This window comes from Pyrgilauda ruficollis, unplaced genomic scaffold, assembly GCF_017590135.1.
Source record: "Pyrgilauda ruficollis isolate IOZ18807 unplaced genomic scaffold, ASM1759013v1 scaffold159, whole genome shotgun sequence".
NCBI classification, from domain to species: Eukaryota; Metazoa; Chordata; class Aves; order Passeriformes; family Passeridae; genus Pyrgilauda; species Pyrgilauda ruficollis.
Genome location: NW_024514654.1, coordinates 472360 through 498097, shown reverse-complemented (window position 1 = coordinate 498097; position 25738 = coordinate 472360). Strand labels below are relative to the sequence as shown.

The window sequence follows — 25738 nt, the reverse complement described above, 5'->3', positions numbered from 1 at the left end:
TCCCGCTCCCACGCCATCTTCCAGGTGAGGGCTGCTGCCTCTGGGATCGCCCCCACTGCTGCTGCAAACGCCGCTGAAAACACACCTGCACACCTGTGCCAGGACCAGCATCCCAGGGCTGTCCCCCTCAGCCCTGAGCTGGGAACGTTGCTCCCCAGGGGCTCTGTTCATGTGCTCTCTGCTGTCTGGGTGCAAAGCTACCTGTGGGTTTCAGTTCCAGCCAGGCCCTTCCCGAATTCCAGGGCTGTCACGGCTGCCTGGGCAGATGGAGGCTCTGGCTGTCACTTCAGCCTGAGCCTGGTACCTCGCTCCTTGCTGCTGGCAGGGGAGCAGCCCAGGTGTCTGTGTGCTTTTCCAGCCAGCTCCCAGCTGGGCTCTTTGGTGGCTCCTGGATTCCTGCCTGCACAAATCCCTGAGCTGTGCTGGAATTCTGCCCTTCCTGCTGCCAGCTCTGCCTCCCAGCAAGCAAACCACGGCTGCAGAGCCTCTGGCCCTGCAGGGGTTAAGCCTGGGGGGCGGGGGAAGAGGGGGTTACAGGGCAGTGGGGGAAGTACTTTGGGTTCTACTGGGATATTTTTAGGGATTCAGAGGGGAAGGCACGGAGCAGTGCTGCCAGGTGAGTCTTGGTGGCTGTGTTCCCCTTGGCCTGCACCAGCCCTGGGCTTGGCACCCACAGCCCTGTCTGGTGCCACCCTGGGGACACGGTCAGGCTCTGTCTGAGGGCTGAGTTTTGTGACAAAGTCCTCAGGGAGAGTCAGGCCTGGAGCTGCCTCTGTGTGTGAGCCCTCCTGCCTCATGCTGGGGATTTGGGTGGGTTTCTTGCCCTTCAAGGACCCAACCAGCTGTACCCTGCTCCATCCCTGAGTGTGGGAGATGCAGATTGTTTTCCATATCTCTGTCCCTCCCTGACTTTGCTTCTCATGTCCTCACCAGGTGTTTGTCTCACCATCATCGACATGGTTCAAGTGCCAGAGCATCACTGGGACCCACAGTTGCCCTCCTGGACAGCAGGATTTGTCTTGGGAATGTTGAAATCCTCAAGTCATGTCCTCAAACAAAGGAGATGAGTCTGGAGGGCACATCCTGCTCCCTGCTGAAACCCTGCAGAGATGCCACCACCTTTGGGGGATGTATAAGATAACTCTGTCAGGCACAAATACTAACTCCCAATTCTGTGCTGAGTTGGGTGAGTTAAGAACACCTCAAAAGCAGAGACAGTTCTGAAGAAAATTGCCAGATTATTTGAACAAAAAAGAAACCCAAAAAACTTTCACTTCAAAAAGTCAAAACCAAACATTGAAAAAAATGTTGAAACTAAAATATACAAAAATGGTCTTCACATTGGAAATTTCCTGTGCCAGGGTGATCCAAGGTGTGTCCTGTGGGGGAGCTGCTATGGCTTGTCCGCTTTCCTGAACACCTGCGAGCTGCAGCGGGACAGGTGGATGAGGAAGAAGATGCCGATGACGATGGCAAAGCTGATGCCCACAGCCCTCATGACGAAGATTGACTCGGGGTCGCTGGGGCTCCGCTGGCGCCGGGGCTGGAAGGTGACACTGAGCTGGAAGCCGGCCACCAGCTCGCCCTCCCGCCAGCAGAAGTAGGTGGCTTTGTCCCTGCTGCGCACTCGCTGGATGTGCAGGTGGTTCCCGTGGTCAATGAAGAGCCTCATGTGCTTCCGGACCCCCAGCAGGTAGTAGGAGCGGTAGAGGCGGACGGAGCCCTTGTCCCAGGCCACGGCGTGCTCTGGCCGCGCTCCCGGGCACGAGATCACCAGGTCAGTTTTGGGGAGCTGGTTGTGGTACTGGATGGGGACGTGGGGCAGCTCGGGCTTCTTGCCCATCTTGTAAACGATGTTGGAGATGGACTGCACGCCCTCCTTGGGGGCTTCCTTCTCCGGGCAAGGGGCCAGGCAGCTCCTGATGGCCACTTCGGGGTTCCGGAGGTGCATGAGGCTCCCGAAGTGTGCAGGCACAGCCCTGGAGCCGCAGGAGGTGACGTTGGGCAGCGTCGTGCGGTAGCGGGGCTTCAGCTGGCCGCTCTGCACGTAGCAGAGCCCGATGCGCCGCTGCTCGCCCCGCACCCCGCAGCGGTCACAGCTGGTCCAGTCCCAGAACATGGTGAAGAGGGTGAAATCCTTCTCTGTGTAGTCCTCCTGGACGTGCTGGTCGTTATCCAGAAAAGCCACCGTGATGTGCCTGGTGGGCTGCACGTCCACGTCGTAGCCGTAGAAGAAGAGCCCTTCCTTGGTGCCGCACAGGTAATGGCCCGAGTCCCTCACCTGGGCTCGGAACACGATCAGGCTGAACATGCGGATGCTGAAGCGCTTCAGGAGGTCGCTGCCCACGCGGATGTCGCTGGAATCCACAATCACGGTTCCGTTGAAGTCTGTCAGCACCGTGGTTTCGTGGCTGTGCAGGTTCTTCTGGAAGTACCAGACCACAGAGGAGATCTCCTCGGGCTTGCACTTGCAGGGCAGCTCGAAGGTCATGTCCGCCAAGTACGCGACGCTCTCGAATACCAGGAAGGCGGGACACGCCGTCTTCTTGAACACATCCCCTTTCTTCTCAATGGCAAAGGCCTGGAGAGCGTCCACCAGGGACAGGAGAATGGTGGCTCCCAGCAGCCTCGTCCCCATCACTCCAGGTGCTCTCTAGCCCAGCAGAACTCACACAGCCCAGGCAGGGATCTGCTGGGAGCATCCTGAAACATGCTCTGAAACAGCCCAGCCTCTGTCACCCACTCTGAAAGCAGCTCTGGAGCGTTGTCACCCACGTGCCTGGCAACAATGGAGCTGTGCTGGAACCCCCAACATCTCATCATGGTTTGAGTTGGGTGGGAACTTAGAGAGGATCTCTAGTGCAGATCAACATCTTCATGGCTGTGCCATTGGGAAAGTATTCACTTTGGAGCAGTGGGTTCTGCTTTAATGATTAGGTCGAAGAGAACCTTCAGCCATGGGCTGGCCTATCTGATGAGAGGGGTTTTAAATAGAAAAACTATTTAAAGGCCTGGGGGGTGGGTTCCAAAGGGGCAATATTTGTGCCATTACTTCTTTCTAGGGAGGAGACCAGGCCAGCCCGTGCAGCCTGATGTTCCTTGGCCCGAGATGAGAATCACAGGGCAAACCCCATCAGTGCTGTGTGTGGCTGTGGAACCTCTCACACCCCACACGGTTTCTTGATTCCCCTCTCTGAAGTGCCTGGGCATGAACAGTCACAGCATGGGGAACAAACAAGAACAAGAAACGTGAGTGTGCAGTGGCAGGGCCATCATCCCACTGCAATGACAGCGGGACAGCTCACCTGACTGGGCTGTTGTCATGGATGGCCATGGCCATTGCCCCCCCCAGCCCTCACCTGCACTCTGGGACACTCAGCAGAGGCCCTGGGGTGATGGAGAAGGGGGTTGGAGCCCAAGCCCCGAGCCAGAACCTTTTCCAGGCTCCCCACACGAGGAGGAGGCAGGAGAGAACAGCCACGTGTTGGCCCTTGGATTTGGGACAGAACAATTTATTAAAAACACAGTAACTTATTTCCTAAACCCACCCATAACCTGCAAACACACGTACAGGACGGAGCCAACGGAGGGAGCACAAACGCGGGCACGCAGCTGGAACCATGGCCAGAAGGGCACCGCGGGGCAGGAGGGGATGCTCGCGGGGCTGCTGGAGGAGCACAGAGGCACAGAGGAACTGCACTTTGGAGTTTGGACGCTGGGAGAGGTGCTGGGAGGTGAGCGCGGGAGGGCTGCCCCGAGCTCTGCCTGCTGCTGCTGCTGCTCGGCGCTTGGGGGAAGCAGCTCTGGAGCCGGCCCGGGCAGGGGGCTGGGGGTCCGTGCAGCCGCTGGTGGCGGGGTGCCAGGGCTTTGGGTGCCGGGGCTTTGGGTGCCCGGCGGCGGGGAGGGCTGGCGGCTGACACAGCGGGGCTCCGGGGACTCAGAGGAGCTCTGCCCGGGGCTCTGCGCTGCCCGGGGAGTCTCTGCTGCCTTCCCACAACTCCGCTGGCGCTTCCTCCGTGTTCGGGAGCTGAGGGAATTTTCTGCTTGGGAATCGCTGCTCGAGTCGAGCATCCTCTTAACCGGCCAGAGAGATATCGGCTTGGGACTGGAGCACGGAGAGAGCTCCCGGGAGCATTCCGGGTAGGTGCTGGGCACAGGGGGATCTGGCATGGTGACAGGAGCCTCGGCTAAAAGAGCAAAGAAGAAACAGTCACCTCCGTGTCTGCAGCTCGGGAGCACCCCCAACCCCCGGGGCACCCCGTGTGCCCCCAGCTCAGTGCAGACCTGCCCTCCCAGCCCCGCAGCAGCCCTTTGCCAGCCGCTGCTCCATCAAAGCGCATCCAGCCCCGAGGAAAAGAGCCGGCACAGGCGCCGGGCCAGTCCCACAGCGAGCACCCCGGGCAGTGCCTGCGCTGTCCCCGGAAAACGGGGTCTGCAGAACCACAGCTCCGCTGCCAGGACCGCGCCTGGCACGGAGGATGAGGAGGAAGAGCTCAGCCCTGCACAGAGCCGGCTGAGGCTCCATCCCGACTGGCTCAGGCAAGGGAATCAGGGAGGAATAACGGAGACGGGAGAAACGCGGCTCAGAGCTGCTGCTTTGGGCTCCTGGGGCAGGGACATCCCTCCCGTGGGAGCTGCCTCGCACACACGAGCTGAGCTCCCCCCGGAGCCCAGGGCTGCTCCCGGCCCCTGCCCAAGGTGCTGCCGAGCTCGGATCGCTCTGCACAGCAAGGCCGGAGCCACGCCGGGGACGACCCGCTTGGTGACACCTGGGGACACGCCCGTTCTCTGCCCCGTGTCCACCGCGGCCAGGAGCTGTGTCCCACTGCAGGCTCCTCCAGCCCCCATCGAGACACAGAAGAGAGGCCAATCTCCACTGTCCCCATCCCAAATCCTCACCTGCACAGCTCAGCTGCATTCCCGGGGCTGGAGCAGCCTCGCTGGGCTCTGCGGGGCTATGGGGAGGTGCAGCTTCCTCCAGTCCTGTGGCCTTCTCCATCCCTGTGATCTCCTCCAGCCCTATGGACTCCTCCAGCCCTGTGGGTTCCTCCATCCCTGTGGTCTCCTCCATCCTTGTGGACTCCTCCAGCCCTTTGAACTCCTCCATCCTTGTGGTCTCCTCCATCCCTGTGGACTCCTCCAGCCCTATGAACTCCTCCATCCCTTCGGGCTCCTCCAGCCCTTTGGGCTCCTCCAGCCCTGTGGGTTCCTCCATCTCTTTGGGCTCCTCCGTCCCTGTTGGCTCCTCCGTCCCTGTGGACTCCTTCAGCCCTTTGGGCTCCTCCATCCCTGTGGACTCCTTCAGCCCTTTGGGCTCCTCCACTTCCTTTGTCTTCACAGTAATTTCATCAGGGCAGAGGCTGTGAGTAGAGATTTAGGGTAAGAGTGTCAAACTTGGAATATGGGACATTCCCAAGCTGTAAATCCCCTCCTGCAGAGCCTGAGCTGTGAGGTGTGTGTGCACCTGTGGGTGACAAGGGACCCAGAGACAGGCCAGCATCTCCAAGCTCAGCCCTGGTCCCACATCCATCCAACCCAGTCTGCCCAGGCCAAGAGGAGGCAGTGGGACACAGGGAGGACACAAGGACACTCACTTCTGCGCCTGCAGGTCCTGCTGAAGGGGACTTGGTGTCCTGGTCTGGAGCTGCAGATCGGGCAGGGAGTCTGTTCTGGAGCTGCAGGGAGATATCCCGGTGTCCTGCGGGGACTGGGATGAGGCAGTGGTTAAACACAACGGTGCAGCACAGACCCATCTCCGGGGCTGGAGCAGGGCAGCTCCTCAGCCTCCTCCAGGCTCCAGGGCCCCCGGGTGGCCGCAGGGGACACGATCTGTGCCCAGAGACCTGCTGCCATGGGCAAAAGCCCTGCGGGGTCTGGGCTGAGCAGCTTTAGCAGCAGAGCAGGCACACACTGCTGAAGCTCCATCAGCAGCTCCTGCCCGCGGCTCACCCCTGGGCTGGGAGATTCCCACGGGACACGCGAGGCACCCACCAATGCACCCCACCACGCGCCCTCCTGCCCGCAGCCGGCAGCTCCCGAGCCCCGGCAGGACCCGCCCGGTGCTCACCAGCAGCAGGATGTGCCTGGCCCGGCTGGCGAAGCGCAGCGTGCTGTAGGTGTCGGGGCCGGCGCTCGCCGTGGGGCTCACGGCCGCGATCACGGTGCTGCGGAAGCTGCCGACCAGCGAGTCCTTCAGCAGCAGCGTCAGTTTGCTGTCCCGGAACGGCACGTGGCTCTGCCCGCCCTGTCCCGAGACAGCGAGGCTCCGCTCAGCTCCGGGCCTGGGGACACCCTCCGGGAGCCGTCCCGGGGAGCCAGACTCACCTTGGCTCCGGCCAGAGCACGGACGACGCTTTTGAAGGCCAGCAGCGAGCGGTTGATGCTGGTGCCCTCCCACAGCCCCTCTCCCCGGCCCGGCGTTTCCCAGGCTCGCTCCGAGCCCGCCAGGTCGATGAAGCTCAGCTTGGCCACGCGCAGGTCCCCGGTGGGGTCCCACTGCTTCACCTGGATCTGCGAGGGCAGAGGGGGCTGAGACTGGCTCCACACGGGAGCTCTGGGGCACAGGGCTCTGTGCTTTCAGGGCAAGAGCCAGGCAATCTTGTGGGGAGATGAGGCAGGAGGAGGAAAGGAACCTGGCATGGGAGGATGAGCCAAACACCTGGTGATGACACAAGGAGCAGAGCCAGGGAAGGGATCTGGCAGGGAGGGACAGCTATGGGAACAATCAGCATCTCCCACACTCAATGATAGAGAGGGGTATGGCTGGGCAGGTCCTCAGAGGGACTGGAAAGTCTTGCAGACACCTGGGCTGCTCCCCTGCCAGCAGCAAGGAGCGAGGTACCAGGCTCAGGCTGAAGTGACAGCCAGAGCCTCCGTCTGCCCAGGCAGCTGTGACAGCCCTGGAATTCGGGAAGGGCCTGGCTGGAACTGAAACCCACAGGTAGCTTTGCACCCAGACAGCAGAGAGCACATGAACAGAGCCCCTGGGGAGCAACGTTCCCAGCTCAGGGCTGAGGGGGACAGCCCTGGGATGCTGGTCCTGGCACAGGTGTGCAGGTGTGTTTTCAGCGGCGTTTGCAGCAGCAGTGGGGGCGATCCCAGAGGCAGCAGCCCTCACCTGGAAGATGGCGTGGGAGCGGGAGGAGGCGGCGTTGGCCTTGGTGGGACGCTGTGCCCGGTTTTTGTTGCCTTTGGCCAACATGTGCAGGAGCTGCTCTGGTGACGTGGGCTGGGGGAGAGCGGGCAGGGGCTGCATCAGCACCTGGGCACGGCAGCCGGGCACCCCGAGGCCGAGCAGCCCCGGGCAGTGGGGCCGGGGCTCCCGGCAGCTCTGCGGGCCCCTGGCAGCTCGGGGCCACGTCTGCTGCCAGCCAGGAGCCAGGAGGCACCTGGGACCTCCCCAGCCCGTGTCCCCAGGACTCCCAGCTGCTCTCAGCACGGGTGCAGATGAGTCTGTCCCAGCCCTTGTGCCTTTTTTGTGCCCAGACCTGGTGGAAGGAGAGGCCCTGTGCCACGGCTCCTTTCCCGGGCTGCTCCCAGACGTTCAGTGGGCCCTGTGGCTTCAGCAGGTCATAGACACGCTCTTTGTACACCTGGAGCAGGAAATCGAGGTCAGGCTGAGGTTTGATTCTCTGGGAGAAGAGCTGGGTACCCCTGCAGGACCTGGCACAGCCAGGGGTTCCCCCTGACTCCACCTCTGGGACTTCATTCCACTGGGAGCAACTGATGGGGCTCAGAAGGCAGGGCCAGCTCCCAGAGCTTTGCTGGGCCATTCCCCCAACCCTGCTCCTCTCCAGCTCTAACAGCCAGGAAGCCCTCACTGCTCTGTGGAGCACAGCAAGGGAGAGAAAAGCCCCCAGCTCCAGCTGGCAGGAAGCAGCAGCAACACTTCTCTCCACCCAGTGGGTGATCCTGCTTCCAGTCAGGCTGCCCTGCCAACCCCAGGCAGGGGACACTGCAGGCGCCCTGAGGGTGGCTCTGGATCAACCCCAAATCTCTTCCTGGGGATTCTGAGGAAGGAGGGAACACACTGGGCCACAGCAAACCTGCAGGTAGGAGACCAGGACCTCCCAGCTCTTGTCCTTCATGGCCTGGAGCCTCCTGTAGAGCTCCACCGTGGCCAGATGCACAATGCCAGGAGTGGTCTTGGAGCCCATCATGGTGTGGGTCTTCCCAACTCCTGAAGCACCATAGGCAAACACTGGAAGGAGAAGGGTGGGTAGTGAGATGATCTATCAGTACTCACCTGGTGCAGCAGAAGGGTCCAAAAGAGGAGAGGGAGGGGGAGGGGAAGAGGAGAGGGAGAGGGAGAGGGAGAGGGAGAGGGAGAGGAGAGGAGAGGAGAGGAGAGGAGAGGAGAGGAGCTTCCCACACAGATAAGACACAAGGTAAAACTCATAACCTTCCCCACTGCTTCTCAGGGCAATTTTTCTCCCTGTTTTCAGCCTCTCTAATACAGCAGGGACAGAAGGAGTCTCCTGATGAGCACTGCTCCCATGCTCAGGTCACCTCTGACCCTCTCCCCACGAGGCATTTCTGCTTCCTCTCTTTTACCCCCATCTTCCAGCACCTCCTCTGAAGCCCCCCATCAGGGTGGGACACACTGATCTGGAGCCTCAGCCCTCCTCCCGACGGCAGCACTCAGTGCTGGGGCCTGGGGACAAGGGCAGCTCTTCAGTGGCTCTCAGGAACCACCAGGAGCTGGAACAGCATCCCCTGGTCTGAGCACCTGGTGCAGGGAGGGCCTGGGGAGTGCTGGCCTCTTCCCACAAATGTGCTTGTGGCACGCAATGCTGGGAATGGCTCGGGGGCTGCAGCAGCAGCAGCGAGGGGCTGTGGGAGCTGTCCAGGACCTGTCAGACCCAGCTCTACGGAGCCATTCAGCCTGGAAAGGGATGACAAAGCCAAGGGGCTTTTTCTCCATGCATCCACCACATTTCTTCCCATCCTTCCTGACCCGGACAGACGAGCAAGTTCCTTGTTCCTCAAAATGCCTGGCCAGCTCCTGCCCAGCCTCACCTCCACCCCAACGCCCATATCCATCCTCTGCACCCCATCTCCCTGAGTGCCAAGCACTGCTGGAACTGTGGTGTTCACATGCTCTCTGAACATAGAGAAATTGTGAGACAAGCAGAGAAAAAGGAAAACATAATTCTTATCTCACTTGCTGCGCCAAAGTAGAATGCAATATTGAGATTGTTTACCCAAAGTGAGGATGTTTTGTTCCCTTGGCCTGTCAGGGCCAAGAAGTGTGTGTGTGTGTCGGGACTGTCACGAGACAGTCACGAGAGAATCAGAGATGAGTGCAGCTCTGTGCAGTTGTGAGCAAGGGTGAGTGCAAGGCAGATTCAGTTTAGATATAATGTACATAGTATAGAATAATAAAGTAATTATTTAGCCTTCTGATGATGGAGTCAGATGCATCATTTTCTCTCCCCTTCGTCGGGGGTCGCCCATGCATCGATATGGAACCAACACCCATCAGGCTGTGTGGTTTTGGGTTGCTGCTGTGTCACCCCATTCCCAGAGATGCATGAGGGTTCCCAAATTAAATTCGGGGCTCTGCTGAGCCCACCCAGCATGGGAGGGGATGGAGCAGGAGCTCCTACACGGATCAGGGGTGTGTGCCAGGACTTACCGGAGCAGTTGTAGCCAGCGAGGAGGGTGTCCAGCAGAGGCAGCGTGGTGTGCTGGAACACCTCCTCCTGCGTGGCCCGCTCGTCGAAAACGTGGTCGAACTCAAATTCGAGGTTCCTGCGGCGGCGGCCGGGGCTGCGGCCGGGCGGTGTGGTGCCGCCGGGGCCGCCGGGCTCCTCGGAGCTGAACCGCACGGTGTGCTCGTTCAGGACGTGCAGGACGGCGGGCGCAGCTCGCTCCCGGGGGTTGGGGGGTCTCACACGCAGCACCACGGTCACGGAGCCCTCCTGGGGCGCGGGCTCTGCCCCCCAGCAGGCACCTGGGGCTGGGGCATCGGGCTGCTCGGGGACAGGGCTCCCGATCCACTGATCCGGGTCCTCTTGTGGTCTGGGGGGGATAGGTTCAGCTGGAGGGTGCAGAGGGGGAGAGAGATCCCCAGGCTGGGCGAGGTCTCAGAGCCTTCCCCCCTCCCCGTGGTCTGCGGCCACCCCCTCCCTGTGCCAGTCCCGCCCGGTGCCCCTTTGGAGCCCCCCCTGAGCCTGAACCCCCTTCTGGCTCCCACAGGCTCTCCCAAAACCTTGGCCTCTCTTCAGGTCTCTTTGGATCCCAAACGACCCTAGAAACCCCTTCATGCTCCTACTGCTCCCCCGGACCCCCACAGACTCCCCAAAGACCCTAAATCCCTTGGAGACACAGCCCCCTCCCACAGCCTCCCCAAGGGTCCCAACATCCTCCTTCCAGCCCACTCAGCATCCCCGCATTTTGGCCCCCACAGCCCCTCTCACGACAGAATCACAGAATAATGAGGTTGGAAGGGACCTCTAAGATCATCGAGTCCAACCCATGCCCTAACACCTCAACCAGACTGTCGCACCAAGTCCAGTCTTTTTTTAAACACATTCAGAGATGGTGATTCTACCACCTCCTTGGGAAGAGCATTCCAGTACTTTATTATTCTTTCGACCCCCCTATCCCTCCTTAGGTCCGCTCAGAGCCCCCTCCCACAGCCCGGCCTCCCTCCCGAGCGGTCCCCCGTGTCCCTGTCCCGCCCCTCCCGCGCCCCGCAGAACTGACCCAGCCACCGCGTCCCCCGCGGGGGCGGCAGCACCCACGAGTGGGGTCGACATTGCCGTGCGAGGGACGAGGCACAGCCTCGGTCACCGAGAGCGGCCTTCGCCCGCGCCGAGAGCGGAGCAGCGACCGGAGCGCGGCTGAGCGGGGCCAGCGCGGCCGGGAGGGACAGCCCGGCCGCTGTCACTCGGGGATCCGCCGGTGCCTGGCAGCCCTGGAACGTTGTCGCTGTGCCGCTGGTGGCCATGGAGCCGTGCTGGGAACAACGGAGCCCCCGAGGATTCATTACCGTGGGACCACGCGTCACTGAGGGGTTTGGGCTGGACGCGACCATAAGAGGTGATCTCGTTACAGCTCCGCAGAGCGGAGGGGCAGCGTCCCCTCTCTCACCCTCCTCTGGCCACTCCTTCTGCTGCAGCCCAGGATGTGTTCAGCCCTCGCTGTTGGCTCGGGTGCAGCTTTTCCTCCACCGGAACCCCCCAGTCCTCTGCAGGGCAGCTCTCAGCTCTTCTCCTACTCTATGCTGCTGCCTGGGACTGTCCCTGCTCAGGTGCAGCCCCTTCCCTTGGCTTTATTGAACTTCACCATGTTCTCTTGGTCCCACTTGTCGAGTTTGGCCAGGTCCCCCTGGATGTCACCTGCACCGCAGCTTCGTGTCAGCTTTGTGAACACGCTGAGGGTGGCCTTGAGCCACTGTCTGTGTCAGTGAGGAAGGGACTGCAGAGCCCCGGTGCCACCCAGAGCTCTCAGGGACACCCTGGTCACCAGCCTCCCCCAGGACAGGGGCCACTGCTCACAGCCTTCTAGCTGCAGCTCATCCCCCAGCCCTCACAGCCGTGTCCCCCAGCTCGGGGATGAGGATGTCCTGTGGCACCGTGGGCTGGGTTTTTGAAGGGGATGCAGGAAGCTCCAGGCAGAGGGTGCAGCTGTGGATTAGAGAGGGGAGGGGGAAGGATGGAGCCACTCCCGTGGTGTGTGTCCCCTGCAGTGTCCCCACGCAGCCTGTCTCTCCTGACCCAGCAGTGGCAGCAGAGCCAGCTCCGGGCTGGGGTGCAGCCCCCCAAAAGCAGGGCAGGATTAGGGTGTCTGGGGGTGTTGCTGTGTCATAGTTTGGGGTGTGTAATGACAGCCCCTCATGTTGAGGAGCACATTTAGTGCAGAAAGCTGGCGGGACAGCTGCCCTGGGAGCTGCAGGGTGAGCTCTGTGGGGAAAATGGCCAGAGCCCCCAGCAAGTGGCCAGGACGTGGCACTGCCCCAAAGGGCCCAGGGCCCTGAGCTCTGTGGGGAAAATGGCCAGAGCCCCCAGCAAGTGGCCCTGGGCCCTTTGGGGCAGTGCCAGGCAGGTAACCGGGCACTCGGACACAGCAGGAGAGGATGGCTCAGCAGGAAGACCCCACTGCCAGGAGGGGATGGAAACCTGGGAGGTTCAATGTTGGGGTCCCTCCCCAGAGGCTCCATCTCAAGCTGTTACTGAGCTGCTGCAGCACGATAAAATTCCTTAAAGGAAGCAGAGTCTGGGACTGCTCTCTGGGAGCCCTGGGGCTGAGCTGCAGAGGAACCCAGGAGCAACTGTGGGATGGGGTGTGGGGGAGCCAGCAGGGACCCCAGGGCACTGCTGAGGGCCTTGGCCCCAGTGCCAGTCTGGGGTGGGAGTGCAGCTGCCAGAGCAGCTCCAGGATGGATGACAGGGAAATTTCCTGAACAGTTTCTGACCCAGATGGGACCCCAGGTCACCTTCCTTCTCCAAACATCCAACTGCCAGCACCAGTGACTGACCCAGTACATCAATATGTAGGGAACAATCAACCCTTTTTTGTGATTTTATGTTGATAATCCTTTCTGGCCTATGGCAACCCTGTTGACCCTAATTTTGTTGTTTGGTAACTGCAGTAATAATGTGTGTCAGGGCAGTGAAGCTTTTTCCCTTTGAGTATATTATCAGGAATGCCCCATTAAGATCAAGGGAGGAATTCCTGTTGAGGAATCTCTGGAGCTGCTGCTGTGAAGGGGCTTCGGTCCCAGCAGTGCCAGTCTGGAGGGGCAGGAATGTGACTGCCAGAGGGGCTCTGGGATGGATGGATGGATGGATGGATGGATGGATGGATGGATGGCCAGAAAGTTTCCTGAACAATTGCTGACCCAAATGGGACCCCAGCCCACCTTCCTTCTCCAAGCACCCAACTGCTGATGCTGGATGAGTTCACCTGGGATCCTTGAAGCAGGGAGGAAACAGAGGGAGAACGTTAAAATTTCCTGAGCAGATTCCACATCAGTTCTTAGAGTGGGTCTGAGTCTCTCCGTGGTGCAGCATTCTGGGGCAGTTACTGCAGTGGGTCGGGTACGGGCCGGGCTGTGCCTGCACTGCTGCGGGCCGGGGGAGCAGGCTCTGAGCCGGGCTGGGCGGGGACACAGCGAGCCCGGAGTCCTTTAACCATTTTGAAGGATGCAGTGGGAAATGTTTACAATCCTGGGCTGTACCGTGTGCTGGACACTGTGCTCAGTGCGCGGTGATTCCTTCCCGAGGCACTTCCACGGCAGATCTCCTGTGCAGCTCCCAGGCCGCCCGTGCCGGGCCGCTGGGCACAAACCCCGGGGAAGGAGCCGCTCCCTCGGGAATGCCGCGGTGCCCACGGAGCCTCCTGGGAAGGGGATCCAGGGCGATCCGCAGGGAGAGGCGCCCCGGCTCCAAGCCGCTCCTGTAACTATTCAGGCCATAGCGGTGGCACCGCCCCCTCAGCCCCTCACAACCTGACGCCCTCTTCAGCCACGGCCTCCTCACTGTACCTGCACCTCCTCTGGGGCCACAAAACCCCTCGCACAGGGCACTGCATCCACTCAGGGCACCCGGCACCGGGCACCCGGCACCGGGGCGGGAGCGGCCCGGCCCCGGCCCCGGCCCCGGCCCCTCCGCTCCAGGCGGGTTCCCGGCCCCCGCGCTGACTTTAAATTGCCCGCGAGGCCCCGCCCTGCTCCCTGAGTGGCTTCGCGCCGCTTTCGGGCTCCCATTGGCTGCGTGCTGCCTGGTGCCTCATGGGGGTTGTAGTCCCGAGCCCCTCGCGAGGCGCCATGGGCGCTGCGGTCTCGTCGCCGCCTGCGCCCCCTGCCGGCGGCAGCAGCAGCAGCAGCTCCGAGCCCGGCGGCGGCGGAGCGTGGGAGGTCCCGGGGGGTCCTGGAAGGTCCCGGGGGTCCCGGGAGTCCCGGGAGGTCCTGGAAGGTCCCGGGGGTCCCGGGGGATCCTGGAAGGTCCCGGGGGGTCCTGGAAGTTTCCAGGGGTCCAGGTGGGCCTTGGAAGGTCCCGGAGCTCCTTGGGAGGTTCCGGAGGTTCCGGAGGTTCCGGAGGGTCCGGGAGGGTCCCCTGGTTGCGCTTAGGCCGCACCGTTCTCGGGGACCTTCTTCTCGAAGCTGCGATCCAGCCCGGCCCCGCCGCCGCCTCCAGCCGGGATCGGTGCTGGGGGACAGCGGCGGGATCCGCCGGGGCTTGGGACACACGCACAGAGCTGGGGGAGGGAGCACACCTGGAACACACACACATACCGGGAACACACACACATCTGGAACAAACACACACATATGGAACACACACACGTGGGGACATGCACACCCCCGTAACACACACACACACACATGTGAGGGACACACAGCCCCATGACACAGACATACACCTGGGGACACACACACACACACACCTGGGGAACACTCATTCTCGGGGACACACACACCCCTAGGACACACACATACAGCCAGGAGGACACCCAGCCCCTAGCTGTCCCCAGGGTCACTCTGTGTCCCCAGGGCTCCCATCCCCTGATCCCAGCACGGCCACTCCGGAGGCGGCCGCTGGCCCCGGGCACCGCTGTCACCTCTAATTGGACCATGTCCTGCCCGTGCCGAGGCAGCGGTGACGGGCGGGTGTGCCCGAGGGTCCCAGCGGCTCTGACCGTGTCCCTCTCCGAGCAGTGCTGTTACTCAGGGGACACCCCGTCTTGGGGCCACCTGGGCTCTGGGGACAGGGCCATGGTAAGGGTGGCACCCCAAGCGGCCCCACTGACGGCGGTGCAGGGACAGGGAGCCTCTCGTGTCTGGGCTGATTTGGTAAATCAAGCGGCGTCGGGGTGGGAGGTGGTGGTGGCAGAAAGACCCCTCCCCGGGTTGGGGACATTGGGGACACACACAGCAGACGGGGAGAGATCACAGCTCTGCTTTACCATGTTGTCACCCGGCGGGGAGGGGCAGGACGGCGGCTCCCCCCGCCCCAGCACAGCCCCCCGGCCCGGGGCCGTGCGGACACCGCGCGTCGGTACAGCCGGACCCCCCCGGGACCCCCGGCAGCGCCCCAGGGCGGGCAGAGAGCAGCGGCGGGACAAGGGAGGCACAGCCGGGGATGGGGGTGCCGTGGGGCAGCGCGGGGGGCACCTCCAGCCTCTTGCCACTCCCAACCCTCTGCAGCCCCGAGCCCTCGACTGGCAGCCCTCGTGTGAGCTGACGGGAAAGGGGGGCTCGGGGCACCGGAGGGAGCACGGGGAGGGGGGATCCGTGGGCTGGGCGGCGGCGGGGGGTGCCGTGGGGCTGGGCAGGAGCGGGGGGGACTGGGGGGCAGCAGGGAACCGAACCACGGCCCAGGGACGCCGTGGGGCTGGGGATCACTGCGGGAGGCCGGGGCGGTGCCGCGGGGCTGGGCGGATGCGGGGGGCGCCGGGGGCGGTGCGGCGGCTCCGGGCTCAGTCCGAGTAGATGATGAAGCCGGAGAAGGTGCTGTACTTGTTGTTGTTGCCGCCGTGGGCTTTGCCCCCGTCCAGCTTGATGAAGACCTCGTCCCCCGCGTCCAGGTGCAGGATGACGCTGTTGCTCGCGTAGTCGTAGTTCTGGTCGGCGTCCTGCGCGATGGCGCTGGCCCGGACCTGCCCAGGGGACAGCGCGGGACCGGCTCAGGGCACGCCTCGGCCCGAGGATCCCACGGGACACGCCGGGTCCCGCCTCACGCACATCAGATCCACCCGCCCCGGGGCAGCGTGGGGTGCCCTGGATCCCCCGCCGCGGGTGAGCGGGCCCCGGCTGGAGGCGGCTCCGCCGAGCACCGCCCGGAGCCCCCCTGACCCGGCGGGCACCGACACGGGACCGCGGCTCTGCGTTTGACGGGGGACGGTGGCACAGGCGTGCGACTGCGGCTCTGGGCTCAGGTGCAGGACTACAGCCCAGACACAGGACCCCAGCGTGATACAGGACCACAGCTCTGACACGGAACCCCAAACCCAGGTTTGGATACAGGACCACAGCTGTGACACGGAACCCCAAACCCAGGTTTGGATACAGGGCCACAGCTCTGACACGGAACCCCAAATCCAGGTTTGGATACAGGGCCACAGCTCTGACACGGAACCCCAAATCCAGGTTTGGATATAGGACCGTGGGACTCTGGGTCAGACACAGCACCACAGCTCCACATGGCACCACGGCTCTCTCACAGGACCCTGACTCCAGATTTGGATGCAGGACCCCAGCTCAGACACAGGACCCCACCTCTGGGTTTGGATACAGGGCCATGCCTGGGACACAGGACCGCATCTCCCAGCCCAGCCCCAAACCAAACCACTGAACTCTGCATCCCGCAGCGCTTCCCAGGAGCTGCACGGGGACCGTGAGCGTGTGGCGAGGGCTGAGTTCACATCCCCCGTGACACGGACCCGCACCCACTGCGGGGCAGGATGCTGCCCCCGGAAAGGTTTCCTGGGTGCCGGCAGAGCCAGAGGAGCCGTCACCGCCTGGATAAGCGGTTCCGTGGCTGGAGCCCGCTGCCGCTGCAGAATTCTTTGGCTAATCAAATCTTCGCCGGCGCCTCGCGGGGAGATCGCGGCGCTGGGTGACAGTGACAAGGCGGCTGCTGAAATCCCAAGTGAAATGCAGAAGCGCTGCGCCGGGAGAAGGTGCCGCTAATTACAGCCGACGAGAATCGGCTCTTAATTGGCTGGCGCGGGGCGGGCAGGCACCGGCGAGAGGCTGCGGTGTCCCGGAGCGCTGGGAGAAGGACGGCTGTCCCCATGCAGTCCTGTCCTTTGCCCCCAGGACAGGAGTCCCGGGGGACCACTCCCCCCCAGCTGCACCCCCCCGAGCCCACCGGCAGCCTGCGGTGCTGGGGTGGGACGCTGTAAACTCTGGAACATACACGCGGCCAGGCTGGTGATCCCACAGGACTTGCCCACGCAGCCGTGTCCCTCATGCCACCAGCAACACTCACCCTGTTAAAAGTCACCCTGTGTCTACCCTGCCACCGCGAGGGTCCCCATTCCCGGCGGGGGACCCTGAATCCCAGTCGGTCACAGCGCCCCACCTCTCCTGGGCACTTGTGCTGCGGAACAGGAGTGAAGGAAGAAGCCGTGAGGAGGGAGAGCCAGGAAAAGCCATTTGGCGCCGGGCTCCCACCATCGTTCCCCCCCCACAGCTGGAGCTGCCCGGTGCCATCCGTCTTCCCTCGTTAAGGAGCCGCCTCATCACGGCGCGCCCGCCAGCCCTCGCTAACCAGGGAAGATAAATGGCAGCGCTGGGCCCGGGCTGAGCCGCTCCAGGCACCGCAGTGGCACAGGAGTGGCGCTGCCATCACGGCCCCCCGCGATGGCCTCACCCCCTTGTCCTGTTCTGTGCCTCAGTTTCCCCATGGCACAGCCGGGAGCTGGGAGTCATGGAGGTGGCATGGCCCCAGCCTGGGCTCTGCTGCAGCTGCTCTCCCTGACCCCAGTGACAATGCTGGGGGTGTCCCCGGTGCTGGGGACACTCTGGAGTGGTGCCCAAGGTGGCTGCAGCCAGGAGCTTTCAAGCGCACAGGGGACAGTGGGGTGCTGCCATGTGCAGTGACACTTGCGGCCTCGGGGACACCACATGCCACCATGGCCCAGCACCCCCGAGGTGAGGCAGCAGCTGCCCCTTGAGACCCCAAATGCAGTGGCAGATGCTCCTCAGGATCCTCGGGCACAGCTCTGGATGCTGTCCCAGCAGCCCCGGGCACAGCTCTGGGTGCCCCCATTCAGATCCCCCTGGGCACGGCAGCAGGTGCCCCCCAGGGCCCCTGGGTAGATCAGCAGATGCTCCCCCGACCCCCAGACAGGGCAGTGGGTGCCCGCAGGACCCCCCAGCATGTCCTTGTGTATCCTTGGGGACTGTCCCCAACAGTCCCCTGGGGCTGTGACCCTCCCTGAGCTGGGGATGGCCTTCTACAGCATGGGGACCCCAAAAACCACCTGGTATCAGCCCTGTCCACCCATCCATTTATAAATCAATCAGTCAATCAATCAATCAGTCCGTCCCTCTGTCCATCCACCTCCTCCCTCCCACTGCTCTCACTTCAGCTACGTGATAATACAAATAATTATTAATGCTAATTAACCACCAGCAGCAGCTCCCCTGGCTCTCATTAACTCCAGCCCCGACCCAACGGTGATGGGCAGCCCCGAAACCGGCAGCACCCAGGGGATTTTTGGGGGCCAGAGGGGGCCCCCCAAGTTCTGACTTGCTCCGATTGTGCCAGGATCGACCTTTGTCTGCTGGGAAGCCCACACCGTGCCAGGGACGGGGGATTTTTGGCAGCAACCCCCTAAATAACCCCATTTTTAAATTATTTGGGCCATTGAGGGGGATCTTCTTTATAGATATTGATGCGGCAATGCCTTGTTAGTAATTAACAAGCAGTTAATTAAGTTGCATCGCCAGCCCGAGCGCAGCTCCTCTTGACAAGGGACTCCATAGCTTCTGGAAATTCATCCAGGAATGTCGATGCCCCGCAGAGCTGGGGGGGGTAGGAAGGTTTGGGGTGGCCCCCCAAAAAGATTTTGGGGAAGGCCAAAGGGATGAGGTGAGTTTTTGGGGTGCTCAGTCCGGAGTTACACGGATGCTGCTTGGGAGAAAGAGCCAGAAGTGCCAAGCGGCGCTGGAACCCCCAAAAATTTAAGGCTGGAGGGCGGGGGAGGACAAAAATAATCTCAGTAAAAGGAAATTTGAACTGTTTGGATGGAGAAAAGCTGCCGAGCGGCTCCTGCTGTGCTCCCGCTCGGAAGGGCTCCGGGAGAGGTGAGGCTCCCACTCCTGCCTCACACCCCGGCTGTTTTTGCGGTGATAACTCAGTTTTGGGTTAATTCGGGCTCCTGCATCCTCAGGACAAGGATGGATCGCGGGCTGTGATGCCGGAGGAAACGCCGGGAAGTGGGAGCAGAGTGGATGAATCCCGCGGGAATGCCGGCTGCGGTGACATCCAGGGGAACTGAGCTCGGGTGGCATCCCGGGGGTCACAGCCACATCTTGTCCCTCGAGTCGTGGCCGGGAGGGGGACATGGCGTGGGAAAGGGGCACCCGAAAAGCGTGTGGATGGCGAGGCTAAGTCTTGGCATTGGGGGTTCCAGCGGGATGAGGTCGGGGGATGCGGGAGAGGGGGGGGGGGAAGGATGGAGCCACCCCCGGGGTGTGTTTCCCCCGCGGTGTCCCCACGCAGCCCGTCTCTCCTGACCCAGCAGCGGCAGCAGAGCCGCTCCGGGCTGGGGGTGCAGCCCCCCAAAAGCGGGGCAGGCACTGCCCCCCTCGAGGTCACCGCGGACACTATCCCTGCCGAGGAGCCCTGTCCCCGCAGGGACCTCCGCGGGGACAATGGCATGGCCGGGGGGGCACCCCGGGGACGCTGTGGGGGTGCCCCAAGGCACCACAAGACATCACGAGGCACCCCAAGGAACATCTCCGTGGCCAAGGAAAGAGCTGAGGGAACCCCCGGGGACACGTCAGGGTGGATGGTGACTGTCCCCAGCACTGGGAGAGGGACAGGGAACACAGAGCAGTGTCTGGGAACGGGAGGAGGAGGATGGGACACCCAGGGGTGCACCCGGAGCCCTGCACTGTCCCTGGGAGAAGGACAGGGCACCCCAGGGGTGCTTCTTGAGGGAGGGGAGCAGGATGGAGCACCCCGGGGACACAACCAGAGCCCGTCATTGTCACTGGAAGCAGGAAGGAGCATCCTGGGGGAGCATCTCCAGCACTGGGAGAAGGATGGGGCACGCTGAGGATGCAGCTCCAGAGATGGGAGCAGGACAGAGCCCCTCGGGGGTGCACCCCGAGTCCATGATGGCACTGTGAGGAGAACAGGGCACCCAGGGGTTACAGCTCCGTGCCCAGGAGAAGGATGTGGCACCCTGGAAACGCACCCAAATCCCATCATTGTCACCGAGAGAGGGACAGAACATCCTGGGGGTACATCTCTGGGGGTAGGAAAAGGACAGGGCATTCTGGGGGGGCACAGAGAGCCCATCTTCACCACTGGGAAAGGATCAAGCACCCCAGGGGTGCATGTCAGTGTCTGGGAGAAGGATGTGGCATGCCAGGGATGAACCCAGAGCCCATCAATGCCACTGGGAGAAGGATGTGACACCCTGGGGATGCATCTCTGGGGAAGGGAAAAGGATGGGGCCCCTGGGGAAGCACCCAGAGCCCGTAATCAGCGCTGGGAGAAGGATGTGGCACCCTGGGGGTGCATCCCTGGGGCCAGGAGAAGGATGGAGCACCCAGGAGTGCACGGATGGGGCCGGGAAAAGGACGGGGCCCCTGGGGAAGCACCCGCGGTCCATCATCAGCACAAAGAGGATGTGGCACCCTGGGGGTGCATTCCCGGGGCCAGGAGAAGGATGGAACACCCCGAGGAAGCACCCATAGCCCTTCTCCCGTGCTTGGGGACAGCAGAGCTCCCGGTCCCGCGGAGGGAGCCGGGACGGGCAGCCCTTACCTGCCCGTTCTTGCAGAGGTCGGCCCACATGCTGGTGCCGTCGCCGCCGCGCATGAGGACGTGGTAGGTGAAGAAGTAGGTGCCGGGGATGGCGCAGGTGAACTTGCCCGAGGCGGCGTCGTAGCTGTTGCCCAGGTTGGTGACCACGTCGTCGAACTTGAGGACCTCGTAGCCCTCGTGGGGGTTCTTGAGGCCGGCGTAGAAGGCGACCCGCGGCACCGTGCTGTAGGTGGCCGCGCTCACCGCGCCCGTAGCCCCCGGTCCCGGTAATCCCGGGGGTCCCGGTCTTCCTGCTTCACCCCGCGCCCCCACCGGCCCCGGCGGTCCCGGTTCTCCGGGCGGTCCCGGTGGTCCCGGTTTCCCCGGTCTCCCCGGTTTGCCTTGGGGACCCTGCACCAGGGTGGAGGGCGGCGAGAGGGGGCCGCGCTCGGCCGGTTGCGGGGGGGCGGCGGGGCCGTAGGGCTCGCAGACCATCCGGCAGGTGCCCAGCATCTCGTACCGGCCGTCGGTACCGGCGGAGCTCACCAGCACCGGGATGAGCACCACCAGCACCAGAACCATCACCACCCCCGCCGCGGCCGCCAGCAAAGTTTTCCGGCCCAGGCTGAGCCGCCGCCCGGCCGGGGCGCGCTGGCGCCCGGGGGAGGGAATGGTGCCGGCGGGGGGGAGCAGGGCGGCGGCGGCGGGGGGGCTCGGGCTGGCGGCGGCGGCGGCGGCTCCGCTGCGCTCCGCTGGCTCCGGTGCGCCCCGCGCCGCACGGGCCACGCCCACCCCGCCGGGACACGCCCATCTCGCAGCCGGACACGCCCCTCGATCCCGCCCATCCATCCCGGACACGCCTCCGTGGTGTTAACCACGCCCACGAGAACGCTCCCGCCCCGCCCACACGCGATGCCCCTCTCCGAGGGAGGGAAACTGAGGCAGGGAGGTGGAACCGGCTGCCCCACTGACCCCCTCCTCCAAGCGCGCGGGATCTCTCGGTGACCCCGGCCCCGAGCCACGCCCTGTCCCCACGCCAGACCCCGAGCACTGCGAGCGCCCCCGTGGAGCTGGGGACACCCCTGGAAGCCGTCACCTGTGTCCCCACAGAAGAACACCCACGGGGGATGGTCCCCAGGGCTCGCCCCTACTCCCTGCCTCAGTTTCTCCTCCCACGAGGGCCCACACTTTGGGACAGCCCAGTGACACCCACGTGGCCAAGCATCCATCGCGGTCAGCCGAGGGTCCGTGAGATGCGATGTCAGCGCTGGTGGCAAAGGCCACAGTGACAACGGGGCACCCGCAGGTGCCACCGCCGGCGTGGCCGGGCTGCGCGAAAGAGCCGTGCCCGGGGCCGAGCACCGGCGGGCTCATGGCATGGGGACACGCGGCTGCGCCCGCTCCGTCGCCTGCCATCTCCATCAGCCTCGGCGGGGACAGCGGGACGCGATGGCAAGTGACAGGCGCCGCCAGCGCCGGGGGTGAGAGAAGGACGCGGGGATGGGGGAGGGCGGCACGGACACACAGGCAGAGAGCGGCCCGGGGCCGCTCCCAGTGCCATCCGCCACAGCGGTGCGGTGACAACACCGAGGTGGCATCAGCCTCAGTGGCACCTGTGAGTCCATAGGGTCATCATCCCTCCTGCCCCCAAAAAAGACCCTGGGGGTGCATCCCCTCATCCCCCTCACGCCTGTGCAATGGCCTCAAACCCCAAGGGACACACGGGGGACAAGCCCCAGCCCCGCCCCAAAAGAAGGGGAACCAAGGGGACTTTTGACAGCCATCGATCGCCCCCGCATGTCCCCCGGCTCCTGCAGAGGCTTTAATCAGCGAGCAGAAATCAATTAGCTACCTTTAAGCAGGCAATTATTCCTGGGGTCTTTACAAGGCTGGGGAGGGGGAGAGTATTTTGGGGGGGGTGCTGCCAGCACCTTATCCCCCCCTCAGAGTTTGTTACGATTATGTCACCAGCTGTTTCCCTGCTTCTTTTCTCCATCATTTTTGTCGCCCCCCCCTTCACACCCCCCTATTCCTCGTTATCTTTCCGTTTTAACAAGCGCCTAAAAATACGCCTTGCGAGGTCACGGGCTGCGTGAGTCACCATCAGCACAGGGACGGGGTGGCCCGGGTGGGCAGGGGGCTCTGTGTGGGGACAGGGTGGCCGTGGTTGGGACACAGAGGGAGGACAGGCCCACACTGGATGCGTCAGGGCATTCGTCTCATCTGGAGGGTCAGGGGACATCCCTGGTCCTGGGTACTGCATCCTCGTGGTGGGGACACAGCCCCAGGTCACCTTGTTGCCACAGGACATTGTGTCCCCTTGGCATAGCCACCACCCCAGGCCACTGCATTGCTCTGAGCCACCCTGTCCCTATGGCAAGGCCACCACCCTCGGCCACCATGTCCCCAAGCTGTGTCCCTACAGCCAGGTGTAGAGCCAGGACAGCCTGTGGGACAGCAGCACTGTATGGGGGATACAACACCCCAGGTGACACTGGCTGGAACCCCTGAGGTGCTCCCTGTCCCCAAGCCCTGCATGGGAAGGGGGTGCAGTGCAGCCCCTCAAACCAGCTCCATCCACCTGGGCACAGGGAAGGGATCGGCAAAGGTCCAAATGGCCACATTTGGGAGTGCAGGAGGTGGGAAAGGGACAGAGGTGGGAGGTGGCAGCAGCAGTGGCTGCCGTGGTTGTGACAGCAGCGATGGCAGCAGTGGTTGCAGTGACAGCAGTGACTCCAGTGGTAGTTCTGGTGGCCACAGTGGCTGTGGTGGCAGTGGTGGCAGCAGCGGTTATGGCTATTGCAGTGGTGGCTGCAGTGGCGGTGGTGACAGCAGCGGTGGCTGCAGCTGTTGCGGTGGTGGCTGCGGCGGTGGCGGTGGCTGCAGCTCCACTCGACGCCCGCCGCTCCTCTGCAAAGGTTAAGCAAACAGCAGCTCCCGCAGAATCGATGCCGGCCGAGCCCTCGGCTGTTTGCTTTGGCAACGCGGCGCGGGGGCGGGTGGGCCATGCTGGGGACGCGGCAGCGGGGACGGGGACAATTGATGCTCCAGGGGTGCAGCTTTGGCCGGGGGTGGCTGTGCCCACCACCTCCCGCTTGCTGTGGAACTCCTGGAGGAGGATTTGGGGAAGGGCAAGGGTGGCCAGGCCAGGGCAGGGGGCTCGTGGAGCCGGCACTGTGCCGTGCCTCAGTTTCCCCTCCTGGCATTGTGGCAGACACTGCCCTTAGACCATGCTTGGCCAGGGGGACAGGAACATTGTGCCCCCACACCTGCCACCTGGCCCTACCGCTGTGGCTCAGCCCAGGCGTGGCTCAGCTGGAATTAAGACAGAGCTGGACACAACCAACGAGCCCAATGTCGGCCCATGGTGACGAGCCTGGGGAGGGAGCGGCCGTTTGCAGGCCCCGATGAGTTTGGATGCTGTCCCCCAAATTCCAGCTGTGTCCTCAGGATGGGCTCTGGAAGGGCCATGGGAGGGGGACGTTCAGCTGTGGGCAGGGAGGGCCAGCTGCCTGCTGGCCTTGAAGGACAAGTGGACGGCTGGTTGGTGAGCTGGTGCTTGGTGGCCAGCTGGCTTACTGGGCTCGTGGGACACCCAGCCGGCTGGCTGGCTGCATGGATGGGTAGATGGCTGGGGGGTGGGCTGGCTGGCCAGTTGGCTAGATGGCTGGTTGGCCAGTAGACCACCAGTCAGGTTGTCTGTCCAGCTGCCTGTCTGCTTGTCTGGCTGGCTGAGCAGTTGGCTGGTGGCCAGCCAGCAGACCCAGGGGCTGGCTAGCTGGCCAGGTCAGCCCTGGCCCCGGGGCCAGCACCATCCTAGCACGTCCAGCCCAACACCAGGCACTGTCCCTTGCCCGGCAGGGGGAGGGCAAGGTGTGGGTGGCACATTCCCCGTCCCTGTCCCTGTCACGCTGCCTCTCATTACGGACACGGCGGGGCCCGTCACCCTCCCACCGCGCGGCAATTAAGGGCTGCCAACACCGGCAGTTAATTAGCGCCGGCGGTGAGTGCTGGGAGGCGACGGCCGCATGGCTGGCGGAGGGGACGGGCTCGGGGACGTGTCCCCCAGGGGGACATGGGGTGGGAGCAGCCGGGATTTGGGCTGGGACCAGCTGTGCTGTCGCGGGGGTGCCCCACGGCCACTGGGGGCGGGGTGTGACACGGACGTGGGGGGCAGTGACAAGTGGGTGCCAGCGATGGGGTGTGCAGGGGTGGCACCGGGGAGTGTCCTGCACGGTGAAGGTATGTGGCACCCCAGGCTGTGCAGTGACAGTGACAGTGGGTGACACCCCGTGGCCCATGCAGTGACAGTGACACTGGGTGATACACTGTGGGCCGGCAGTGACGGTGACAGTGGGTGACACCCCGTGGGCCACGCAGTGACATAGCATTGTGTGACAGCCCCAGCACCAGGCACTGACGGTGACTCTGTGTGACAATCCACGGGAGCTGCAGTGACACTGCGTGGCACCCGGCGGCCCCACAGTGACAGTGACACCCTGTGCACTGCGCGGTGACAGTGACACCATGTGACACTCCAGGGAGCAACAGTGAAGCTGTGCAACACCGCAGGGCTGTGCAGCAGCTCCGTGTGACACGAGTGGGGCTGTGCAGCCATGGTGACACTACGTGCCACCCCAGGGAGGTGTGCAGTGACACTGACACTGTGCCACACCCCGGGGGCCGTGCAGTGACAGTGACACCAGTGCCATGCAGTGACACCACACTCACCCCAGCCCGGCTTGTTCCCCTTGTGGGTATTGAGGCACCCACCCAGTTCACCTGGGGACATGCCCCAAGGGGGACATCACCCTGCACCTGCAGCTTCGTGGGGGGACACCTGACCCCCCCCCCCGCCCCGCCTCAGCGGGGATCCCATGGTAGGTGTCCCAAGGAAGGGGGGCACCAGGAAGGGGTTACCCCAGGGAGGGGGTGCTCTGTGAAGGGGGTGCTCCAGCGATGGAGCTCCAAGAAAGGGCGGTTTCAGGAATGAGGTGCCCTGGGGAAGGGATGCTCTGAGGAAGGGGTGCAGAGGAGAGGGGGTGCCCCAGGAAGGGGGGTCACTGGGGAAGGACGTGCTCCAGGTGGGGCTGCTCCGGCTCGGAAGGGGGTGCAGGAGCAGGGGTGAGGCAGGAGGAGGGTCCGTCTGTCACGAGCCCCCGCCAGCCGCAGCACAATCGATCCAATTTGCACAGTCAAATATTTGGCTTCGCGGCGCGGGGCCGGCTCTGCTCGAGCCGCCCCGGTGGGCGCGGGCCCGCGGTGACGGTGGCGGCTGCTCCGCGATCGATGGCGGGACGTGC

General features: G+C 63.6%; 3 protein-coding genes across 3 annotated transcripts; all 3 read right to left on the bottom strand.

Moving 5' to 3' along the window:
• Positions 1-1393: 1393 nt before the first annotated feature.
• FAM187A (family with sequence similarity 187 member A) lies at positions 1394-2638 on the bottom strand. The gene has a single exon (XM_041462007.1). The coding sequence runs from the start codon at positions 2636-2638 to the stop codon at positions 1394-1396; it is 1245 nt and encodes a 414-aa protein (XP_041317941.1).
• Positions 2639-3531: 893 nt separating this feature from the next.
• On the bottom strand, positions 3532-10954 carry KIF18B (kinesin family member 18B). The gene is made up of 10 exons (XM_041462006.1): positions 10767-10954; positions 9638-10023; positions 8046-8200; positions 7488-7592; positions 7118-7228; positions 6325-6510; positions 6068-6244; positions 5595-5707; positions 4942-5360; positions 3532-4187 (listed from the first exon to the last, which is right to left on the bottom strand). Exons 1-10 carry the CDS (start codon positions 10952-10954, stop codon positions 3532-3534), a joined length of 2496 nt encoding a protein of 831 aa, XP_041317940.1.
• Positions 10955-15359: 4405 nt separating this feature from the next.
• Positions 15360-21050, bottom strand: C1QL1 (complement C1q like 1). Its single transcript, XM_041462011.1, has 2 exons — positions 20457-21050; positions 15360-15606 (listed from the first exon to the last, which is right to left on the bottom strand). Exons 1-2 carry the CDS (start codon positions 21015-21017, stop codon positions 15427-15429), a joined length of 741 nt encoding a protein of 246 aa, XP_041317945.1. The 5' UTR covers positions 21018-21050; the 3' UTR covers positions 15360-15426.
• Between the last annotated feature and the right edge of the window lie 4688 nt (positions 21051-25738).

Coding starts and splice junctions, on each gene's coding strand:
- FAM187A (XM_041462007.1), bottom strand. CDS start 2,638: ATGGGGACGAGGCTGCTGGGAGCCACCATTCTCCTGTCCCTGGTGGAC.
- KIF18B (XM_041462006.1), bottom strand. CDS start 10,954: ATGGCCACCAGCGGCACAGCGACAACGTTCCAGGGCTGCCAGGCACCG. Junction 7,229..7,487: donor AGGGCCTCTCCTTCCACCAG/GTCTGGGCACAA, acceptor GCTCTCCCCCAG/CCCACGTCACCAGAGCAGCT. Junction 5,708..6,067: donor CCAGGCACATCCTGCTGCTG/GTGAGCACCGGG, acceptor GCCTCATCCCAG/TCCCCGCAGGACACCGGGAT.
- C1QL1 (XM_041462011.1), bottom strand. CDS start 21,017: ATGGTTCTGGTGCTGGTGGTGCTCATCCCGGTGCTGGTGAGCTCCGCC. Junction 15,607..20,456: donor ACCTCTGCAAGAACGGGCAG/GTAAGGGCTGCC, acceptor TCCCCTGGGCAG/GTCCGGGCCAGCGCCATCGC.